The 10,822-nt window shown below is 45.3% G+C and overlaps 2 protein-coding genes across 2 annotated transcripts; both read right to left on the reverse strand.

Annotated features, from left to right (window-relative positions):
- Positions 1-922: 922 nt before the first annotated feature.
- On the reverse strand, positions 923-7,236 carry LOC105182500 (uncharacterized). The gene is made up of 4 exons (XM_011139969.3): positions 6,639-7,236; positions 5,195-6,088; positions 4,919-5,050; positions 923-4,355 (listed from the first exon to the last, which is right to left on the reverse strand). Exons 1-4 carry the CDS (start codon positions 6,988-6,990, stop codon positions 2,953-2,955), a joined length of 2,781 nt encoding a protein of 926 aa, XP_011138271.1. The 5' UTR covers positions 6,991-7,236; the 3' UTR covers positions 923-2,952.
- A 375-nt stretch (positions 7,237-7,611) lies between these two features.
- Positions 7,612-10,704, reverse strand: TRAM (translocating chain-associated membrane protein 1). Its single transcript, XM_011139970.3, has 7 exons — positions 10,419-10,704; positions 9,694-9,870; positions 9,480-9,595; positions 9,175-9,387; positions 8,984-9,093; positions 8,617-8,904; positions 7,612-8,520 (listed from the first exon to the last, which is right to left on the reverse strand). The coding sequence occupies exons 1-7, from the start codon at positions 10,548-10,550 to the stop codon at positions 8,423-8,425; spliced, it is 1,134 nt and encodes a 377-aa protein (XP_011138272.1). The 5' UTR covers positions 10,551-10,704; the 3' UTR covers positions 7,612-8,422.
- Between the last annotated feature and the right edge of the window lie 118 nt (positions 10,705-10,822).

Raw genomic sequence — 10,822 nt, forward strand, 5'->3', positions numbered from 1 at the left:
TTCTCGCAAGAAATGAGCACGTTTTTTGAATCGCGGAGATCGCGACGCCGGAAGCTCGCGTTCACACGAAATACTGATGAACTGATATTCATAGTCAGATCTTACATCCTTAAAATCACTTACAAGGGATTGCAATCCGCGAAGTGTGTGTCTCCGATTTCGACGAAACTTGACATATTTGTAGAGTAGCCAAAAATAAGAGACACATCTTTTCTTTATCGGCAATGGCTCAGCTTTAAAGGGTGAAACTGCCCCTCAAAATCTCATCCCCTTTATGTTATCTCGATAATTATTGCAGATGGAAGAACTTTTTAAACAAAAATTGTATGGCACAAAAAAACGTACAATTTTTGTTTCAAAAGTTTTTCCTCATCCGCAACAGATTATCGAGACAGCATAGAGAAGGTGAAACTTGGAGGGGCAGTTTCACCCCTTAAACCTGAACCATTGCCGATAAAAAAAAATACAGCTCTTTTATTTTTAACTATTCTACAAATATGCCAAGTTTCGTCAAAATCCTTCCTTGTTAGCTTCATTTTCAGATGTCACGAGGACCGTTTAATCAGCCAGTCCATCTGAAGATGAACTTGAAGCGATATTAGGACATGAGGTGCTCACATGCTATGAGTACCAGCGAATGTGTGAAGGATGAACAACGAGAGTTTTAAGGACGAATCGTACTCGGCTTCCTTCGCGGTCGAGAACTCGCAAATTATCAATCTGTAGAATACTGCGACAGTATCACAAACGGGAGGAGCGCGAAAAGGCGAGAGCGCGAACTCATTTCGATACCGGCGGACTCTTAAAGAAAATACAGTATATATGTGTATGATAAGTATGTATATGTGTGTGTGTGTGTGTGTGTGTGTGTGTGTGTGTGTGATGTACATAACATAGAGTACACATGTATACATACGATATATTATATGATATGCAATACATGTGTGTATTATATATTATATAATATATAACGTGTGTATGTGTGTGTTGTGTATGATGAAGCACACAACAGGAGAGAATTCGAGACCTACCAGCAGAAACGGAACTACGCCAAAGGAACTGCAATCCGCGACAGTCGTCAACAAGTGTGCGAGTCCCGTCGAATCCCGCGCGAAAGGAACACCACGGCGGAAATCCGCATGCATATGATCACGCCGAGTGTGTGTCCGCGCGCGTGCAAAAATCTCTTAGTACAACGCTTAATTTGTAACAAGTAATTCGATTGCGATACGATAATCAAGGCCGTCGAAGCTGACAGTAGACAATTATCGCGAGATATCAAGCGGATCTTATCAAACATATAGTTTTTCTCTCTCTCTCTCTCTCTCTCTCTCTCTCTCTCTCTCTCTCTCTCTCTCTCTCTCTCTCTCTCTCTCCCTCTCTCTCTCTCTTCATATAACGCTAATACACGATTCACTTGTAACATGCCTTTCTCTCGCTCGGTAATCTATATAAATGTCACGTAACAAACTTTACACATAGAGTCGTTCCCGCGAACGTTGCGATTAATCGCGACAACTGAGATAACGTCATACAATTCCCCGCCCCTTGCCGCTTTCGCGCTCGGGAAGGAGCGAAGGATCGGTCGAAAATCTCCAATGACTCCGTCTCCGACTAACGTTCAACGTTCATTAGTTCTCAATGGAAATTGCGTTAACAATGAGGCTCAACGGTCGGTCCTTGATCGATGATGCGATTGACGTCGCTCGAGAAAGCGCCAAGGACCGGATGTCGGCGAATCGAACTTTCACAGAAGAAAAAAGAAAAGAAAAAAAAAAGAAAAAAGAAAGAAGCTAATTAACTCGCGCATATAATAGTTATTATAAATCTTACGGGACTGCTGCAACAAGTAGCGATCTATAAGCCTACTTAAATGGACAAGCTTTCTTACAAAATAAGTGTAACCGCTGTATATAAAACTACAATTTCAATCTCGCACATACATCTCTCTCCTTGTCACGATTAGGGACGTGCGCACGCCTGTACCACGCTTGGCCGAATTTAACAACACATCTCGTTCATTCTATTGTCACGCTGTTTTGATTGTAAAAAGTGGGGAGAGTATCTCATTTCTATTAGCCTATGAATGAATAAAAATGGACACGGGATGTCTCAGAAGCACCGATCTCGATTTCAACAGATTCTTTGACGGATCTCGCGCGCGGAACCTTGCGAATTCTGCGTCGCAGCTCTTCATTAAAAATATGCACACACGCACACGCATATATATGTATATGAATATTTATATATCAAATAAAAATTCTCTGTAAAAATAAAGCCTCTTCAGTTTTGAATGAGCAATAGAATCTGCATTACACGCTGGATGATTCGTATCTGAATTGTAGCACAAACTCTGGTCTACCATGAATTTTAGTCAAACCAAGATCAACCTGCTGCTTGGCCAAAGAATCTGTCGTTATGTATACGACCGCAAAAAGCGCACGCCTCTCCGTCGCTATCTTGAAAACGCGCGGGAACAACGCGCGTTAGGAACAAAGACGGCGCTTAGGGAGACGCGCGTCAACGTTACAATCACGTGGACACCGGGAACGACGTTTATAACAATCTGAAAAATTGCCGCGAGACCGTTTCACGTGTACTCTCGCGATGTACACCAGGTACGCATTCGACACCACGCAACCGATTGCTCGATTCGTTTTGTTGCATTTTCCAAACACGCGAAACATTGTACAAAGTCGCAATAACCAAACCCTCTTCTCTTTCTTCTTCTTCTTCTCCTTCCTCTTTATTTCTTTATGATTTCTCTTTTCTTCTTATTTCGTTTCTTTTTCTTCTTCTACCACTATTACTACTGCTACTACTACCACCTCTACTATCTTTTTTCTTGTTTCTCCTTCTCTTCGTAATCTTCACACCCGGCTCATAGGAACATCCAAAAATGGAGGGTTCTCGCGCGTACTCTTCAAACGATTATCGCGCACGCATCTCGTCTTATTTCACGCGCTTCGGAGGCCTGCCGCGCTTCTTCTTGGACACGGTCTTCGCGGTTCGTACGACGAGCGACGGCTTGGGGCTCGCGCATCTCGTCTTACGAACTGTCCTGACCGCGGTGACCTCGCGCAACTCCACCGCGTCGAAATCCGTGTCCTCGACGGCTCTCCTCGAACGTCTGGTGCGCCTTGCTACCTGCTCCAACTCGTCAAACTTGGCCTGCAAGCGGCGCGCCAGTTCGTAATCCTCCCGCTCCTGCAGCAAGACCTGCTCGATCCGTTGCTGCTCCTTGATCACTTCCTCGTCCGAGAGACGCTCGTGCTTCGCGTCCACGCGAGTCCCGATGGCGACGTTGCTGCTCTCCGAAGTGCACTCCTCCGTCTCGTCGCAAGACTCCGGCGGTGAATCGTAATTGAACTTGCCATTGTTATACCTGTCGCGCGTGCCATTCGACTCGCTGCCGGCTGCTGCCCTGGAGATCTTCGTCGAACTCGCGGTTCGCGCTGATCTCTTGGATAGAACCGCTTTACCGATCGTCGCGTTCGTCGACGACTCGCTCTTCTCCGCGTTGCCCCGAGAGGTCCCGTGTAGTCTCCGCCGCTTCGACGCGGAGGCACTGTCAAGTTTCGCGTTCTCCCGAGACGACGGTGCTACGATGACTCCATCCTCAGCTGCGGAGTTCTTGTCCCTCCTCTCGGATAATGCTCTCTTCCTCGTACTCCTTTTCGACGACGACGACGACGACGTGTCGAGCTCCGCGTCTGTCGGCTTCGACGTCTTTTTTTCCGCGCTCACTTTCCTCTTCTTAATCCGCTCGGCTATATTTTCGACAGCTACGTCATCCTTGCCGTTCCGCTCGTCGTTTTGCGGACTCGTTTTGCCGCACGACCAACTGAAACCCCTTGGATCATCGTCCCGCTCTCGCTGCTTCTCCTCCTCTTCTTCCTCCTCTTCCTCGACTATCACCACCTCTTCCTCCTCATCCCCCTCCTCCTCTATTTCCTCGTCTTGCTCTTTCACGTCTGAGATGAGCTCGGCGCCCTTTTTACAATACCTGACGTTTCGATGTCGTTTGGACTTGGCCACCATACCGTTTCTCACGCGCGTCCGCCAGGACTTACGAGTCGTCCTCATGTCCGACTCGTCGCCCAGCGACAGCTTTTTGCTCACTTTAGTGCCGTTGACGATCTTGTTTACGCTTTTCGTATAATTTTTGTTGCTGTCGAACGATGATTCGAGGATAAAGTCGAGTCGAGCGTCATTCGTCTGCGGCTTCGTCGACTTGCTCGAAACCGTCTGGGGCTGGTTGAGTGACGTCGACGGCTTCTGATCGATCGGTGCCGACGTATCCGTATCTACATTGTGCGCAGCTTGCTTCTCCCGTGCGTCCTGCCTTGCTTTGCCTGTTGCAACATATTACGAACTAAGTAAAAGCGAGCGAATACTCATATCTGCGCAACTTCAATCGCGCGTCTAACTAACCTCTACTAAAATCTACGTAACTAGTTATTTACGAGTGAGGCACTCGCACGGGTAAGGCAGGAAACAAGATTGTCATTTCTTATAAAATATTAATATCAAGTGTCTGAAAGAAGCGAGCTCGCGCCGTATTAAAGATACGTACGTACATAAAATGACCAAACTGCTACATTTTCAACTGTCTCATTTCTTGAGACAGTTGAAAATGTAGCAGTTTGGTTTCAACGGCAATTTTCGGCAAAGAGTTTATTTTGAAGATTTATAGTGGAAATGTAAAATGCATCAACAGTATTAGTTTCTAAATCTACTCGTTTTAACTTAACCGCTACCTTGTTCTTTTTCCTCCAATTTAGTTAGTTTACACATTTTTTTAACTCTAAAGGCGAAAAACTCAACTTAATTCGGTAAAAAAAAAAAAGAAAAAAAAAAGAAAACTTTATGACAAATGGTGAGATAGTTCTCATCGTACGTCACATACATAACTCACCTCTGAAGGCGCTCCAGGAACATCCAATGATCCGTTTGAAGTGCGTCGGCGATGGAGGTTTCAGCATCACGTTGATCACCCTCTTCATGATAGGAACCACTCGGATCAACTTTGGATCTATCTGCTTTCCATCTGAAAGCAAGTACAGCGCATATTATAACGCAATGCGATGAAAATACAAGCGAAATTATCTATACGGAGAAACTATTCTACACGTTTCTTGTGCATAAAAATTCGCTATGTTACTGAAACGAAGATATCGTCGCAGGTGTATACCTGCGGAAATCTTAAACGACGTCCTCGGCACCGTCTTGATCGGCTTGAAGTGATGGATCTCCTGATTAATGCTGTCGTGACTGCCCGAGCTCTCCGCGCTCCCTATCCTCTCGTCGTCGTCGGTCCGGTGCGGGCCAAGCGACCCGTGTGTTCTGCACACTTCTACCCCTAGGCTCTTCTTCTTGCTATTCACTACGTCGCTCGGCACGCGCAATTCTTCCTTGGTCTCCGTGGCGTAAGCTTGCGACGTGGAGCACCCGGGATCCATCGGATAATTCGAGGTGCACGGCTGGATGTACCTGGGTACCGCCTGGTGCTTGAACGACTTTGACATAGTATTGTAAGCGGCCAACTGCTTCGGGCAACAGTTCTTGTAGCTGTTGGACGTGTTTGTCTTCACTTTGCAGTATCTCTCTGCGCAAATCTTCGACAACAACGCCATATTCGTCCGTCGTGACTCTGAGTTGTCTCTGGTGGAATCGGGAAGACTCGTCCTCTTGTTATCCACGTGTGCGCTTTCACTTTGTGACGCTTCGACATTATTTACACGCGTGGCCTTAACCTGGTTAAACCTGGACATGTCGTACGCATAGCTCACCGACACCGACGACGTCTTCAAGCACTCGGCTGTAGCCGAGTTGTAACACTTGGCTGTCTCCTTCTGTTTCTCCGCTACCTGCTTCTTCGCCAAGGTTTTGGCTAGCAATTGATCCTGCGCCAACTGCGCAAACAACAGATGCTGCTCTTCTGCCTGAATCTTCTGTATCAAGGCCTCACTGGCTATCTGCTCGGCCTGCCTTTGCCGACGCATCTCTTCCTCGGCTATTTGGAGTTGTGCCTCATACTCCCGGTGTATCTCCCCGGCCGCACTGAGTATCCTGTTCGCTGCGAAATCTGTGTCAAAGAGAAACGCCAGCCGTTAGAGAGATTGCAGAAAAATCATTTACAACGTGAACAAGAAGATTGTGTGTGGTGCTGCTTATCAAAGGATCACTCTACGCTCGAAATCAATTTCCACGGACGAAATTGCCAATCGACGGAACATCGCGATTAACGCCAACGCTTATTAACGTACGTATTCGGAGATTATCGAGCACAAGAGATCACTCTGTACTTCGTCGAAGCGAAGCGACGTCGCGAACATCATACACACACACACACACAGACACAGACACAGACACAAACGCACAAAGGTAACGACGCCGTGCGATGCCAAAGGCGAGCTTGAAACATTCCGGGGATTACATAATTCACGACCGACACAATGAGAGAAAAGTCAATCGGCCTCGCGTCGGACACGCGAGAGGCGTTCTCGCCCGACAAATAATGACATACTCGCATTCTTCGTAGGTTATGTTACGTTTGTTTATTGCTGGTATGTGCGCGCGGGGAAGGGTGGGGGGTGTGTGCGTGTGTGCGTGCATGTACATGCGATGTCACTCACCAGCGTCCAAGCCGAGGTCCCGCTCCTCGCCGTTGTGCTTGTCCTCGACCTCCTTTGGGAATTTCGTCCTGATGAACTCCCAGAGGCCGTGGTTCACCAAAGTCTCCGACTTGGTGGCCGTGCGCAGCCACGAGCCCACCCTGAGCCTGCAGAGGGGACAACTCAGACTGTTGTGCTCGAATGTGCCCTTCAGGCAGCGCAGGCAGAGGTTATGTGTGCACGGCAGCGTCACTGGCTCGATCAGGATGCCGCGGCACACCGGGCACATGAGATCCCGTAGTCGCACATCCGCGCTGGGCCGCGACAGCGACAGATCGAACAGCTTTGACGTACGTTTCAGGTATGTCGCCATCTTCCCATGTTCTTGCTACGCGACTATCAACGACAGCACTGCACTCCACTGCCACCATCACGGAGGAACACTCGGCGGTGGCGGCGGCAGCGATCCCGATGAAATTCCGCTGTTCCTCTGTGCGCACGGGGAACGCGCGGACTGAACGTGGGGAACGGCTGGCACCGGACTGGCATATACGGCGGCGCGCGCTGCTTGTTCGATAGATCGAGAGTTGATCCTTCACTGCCGCCTCTGTCTCTGTTGACAATTTGTTGAAAATTTTTAATGCTTTTTCGGTTTTGCGGGAAACTACCAGCGAAGCTAATATTATTGGAATTATGACTGAATGTCTTTCCCCGGGAGAAAGATTCGTTTGCTACCCTCGATTAGGCGAGGTGATAAACACCTTGCAAATGTTCTGAAGCGACAGTACGTCGAGACTGTACTTTACTTTTTTTTAAAATCGTATCGTAAAAATTGGAACTTTGCTTTTAACTAGAATAATGTCATTGCGAGCAATCTCTACGAAATGGTATCGCCGAGCACGCGGCGCTGAAATAACGAAACTCCGTTTTTCATCGGTATATATGTATTAGAAAATAGTCGCAAAACTTGTATTTCAATATAACAGTATCATAATTCCATAATAAGATATGTATATTTCTATGACATAATTCTTATAACACATTTATGGTCCAGAATATCATTTCGTGCGATATATCGTCTATATTTTCTCCCTCTTTTGCAACTTCGTGTATATATATGTATAATATATATATATATATATATACATATTAGTATAATAAATTTATTCGACTACTTACTCTCTAATCAATTAACCCTAAATTCATTAGAAGAAAGCCACGTGCAAAAGAAAAACCCGTGAATTTTAACTAAAAACAAAATAATATAAGTATCAACTGTAAATAAATTTTCTGTCAATTACTCCATAAATATAATGCGCACGTTTACGTACCTAGAAAATATACGTAACGTGCTTAAAAACACAATTTACTGCAAAATGCATATCAATAATTTCGCACGATTGTATAAGAATATGTGCAACGTTTATCTAAAATCCGTACGACAGCGAGACAATTGCAGAAAGATTGTAAAAAGTTAAGAAAAAAAAAAGAAAAAGAAAAAAACAGGTGAAACAAGAATACACTCGTTATTATGGCGGATCCCCGTACCTACCGCTTTCGTGACACGCTTAACGATAAGAACCCCACCGCTCCGTCTATACATTTTCCTATGAAGCCGAGTATCGGATACCTCAGCACATCTTGCACGACGTGACTCTGAGTCAGTAGCGACTATGTATGGAAGCTTCGAAATTCCTGCATTACGATTGCGTTCTCGGACACATTCAGACGCATTCATGACATACAGACGGATAGGATCGAATATCCGATCGGCCTTAGGATGATTTCTCTAATTTATTAGACATCTATTTTGCTTTAGCCGACGGACGATTCCTCAAATTCTTCTTCGTCGCCTGATCCACTTCCGGGAGCTCGTCGTCCTCGGACTGGGCAGATTTCTTGCCTGAACACATAAAACGCATGTATTGAGATCTTATTAGCTAACACATTTCGACGCAGAAGTAACAAAGGGAGCTTCAATGTAGCCAGAGGTTCTCACCTTCTCGTTTTCTCGACTTTTGCTTCGGCTTTGTCTTCACGACAACTGGTACGGCGTTCTCACGTGCACGCTTGAGTTGCTTCGCGATGAGGAGATACAGCAGGTAGCCTTGGGAGAACGAGATGACGGATATTGCCGTGTACTGCACAGCGGGGATGTTGAAGTTGCCGGTGGCGTAGTCGAATTTGTTTTCCTGCTGTCTCAAGCCGTATATAAACACCACAGCTGACAAAACGATGGTAGCGACGCGGGCAAACACGTATGTCGAATTGGCAATGAGGAAGGACACTGTGCAATATATTAATCAACGCATTAATTTTAACAATTTTCATGTAGACGACTATTTATATCGATAAAAGAAACTTACGTCTCGACGGTTTCTCCTTCTGACTAATGAAGTGGGTCAGTCTAGCTCCATGCAGCAAGGCGTCTCCCATAAAATGCAGAGTCAGCAAGATCACGCCGAGCTGTTGGAAGCTGTAAAAAAAATTCGCTGTTACAAACAGGCAAAAGAGCGAAAGAGAAACGTCTGCGACGTACTATATTATATAATCTTACTTGAAGAAATAAATCAAAGATGTGAAGAACAATGCGATGGTCGCGTAAAGAACACGCAGTGGGATATCTTCTTTCTTAACTCGTTGAAAGTAGAGTTCAGGGTAACAGTGCAACCAATAGGCGAGCTGACAAATGAAAAACAGCTTCAAGGAGAAGGTCATTGGCATTGGGTATTCCTTCCATAAAGCTGGTAGATTCAAGAGTATATTCTCCCTGAAAGAAAGAGACCAGTCTTTTGATATATCATTTTCAGCTAGAATTTAGAAAACTGACTACAGAGAAAATATTACTATATTTAGCATTACCTGATTATAATGTCAATGGCCCAAAAGCTGAACACTATATAAAAGACAATCAATTGGCTGGACTCGTTGAATTTGAAGAGTTTTGCCTTGCTGAGATGGAGTCGTTTGGAAATTTTCTATGAAAGAAAGCAATTTGGTCAGTGAAAGTGCACCAAAAAAAAAAAAAAAAAGAAACAAGTGAGCATCTACAATCAGTTATAACAAGTATACTTACATCAAATATATATTCCTGGAGCACAGCGTGCATTATGATAGTTATCAAAAAGTAAAAGAACACTGCGCATGCATCTTTCCACCCTGTAGTATACTTCAGTACAGTCGTTGGATCTTCAATGGGGTTGGTCACATTATGGTGCATGGCAATGAAAGTGTACGCCCATGATGAGGTAACCTGAAGGAACAGAATTATATTGATTAAGATTATTGATACAGCAAGTAGCTGCAAAACATATGTGCATAACTACATACATATGTATCGTACTTATAATTATAGAAATAATATATATTTAAATCTGACAGTTCTTTTCTTAAAATTAATACAGTAAAGCATCCAATTACTATAGTGTGACTTGTTGATAATTAAAAGTATGTCACTAACATACTGTATGGATAACAGGTTCTCACAAGTACAATATGTTTTTACAAATACAATCGCCTACACGACTAGATCTCATCTAATCCGTATCTACCGCAATATTTACGACTCGTAACATATGGTCGTCCCATTTTTTCAATTTCCACCTAATTCCCCGGAAATTTCCTTTTCATTCGATACGAGACACAGAAGCGAAGAGGCGTGAGCAAAGCGTATGAACGTGAAGACACAATCATCCCCAAATCATCTCGCTCGACCAGGGAGGAGATCGAACGTTATCTAAATTACAAGGCAAAGAACACACAGATCCAGACGCCGGCAGGAGAATCGACGTGTGCACTAACCTGCACCATCAAGCCCACCACGAAGACCATCGCAACGCAGGAGACGATGTCCGCATGGTTCTGTATGACGAATTCGTGGCTGAATATCGGTGGATTCTTGCTCGAGTTCTTGCGTCCCTTCACCGCGACCATTTTGCTATCGAGGAGGAGTGCTCACTGTACGACGAACGCGACAAGACAGACAAGTTCAGCCCCGTCGTGTCATCGACTCGAACGTTTTCACCGGGGAAACGTCACGCGCACACTACGCTACGCGTCGGCCAACGCCGAGCAATGTGGCGTTCGCCGACCTAACCTGTTGGCACTACGTCAGTCATACGCTCGATAAGTTACCCCACTCGCATCACATCACAGACGATGAGCCCCTGAGAATTCTCTCTTCATTATTGTGAGAATAGAATTTT

This window comes from Harpegnathos saltator, unplaced genomic scaffold, assembly GCF_003227715.2.
Source record: "Harpegnathos saltator strain DR-91 unplaced genomic scaffold, Hsal_v8.6 scaffold169, whole genome shotgun sequence".
NCBI classification, from domain to species: Eukaryota; Metazoa; Arthropoda; class Insecta; order Hymenoptera; family Formicidae; genus Harpegnathos; species Harpegnathos saltator.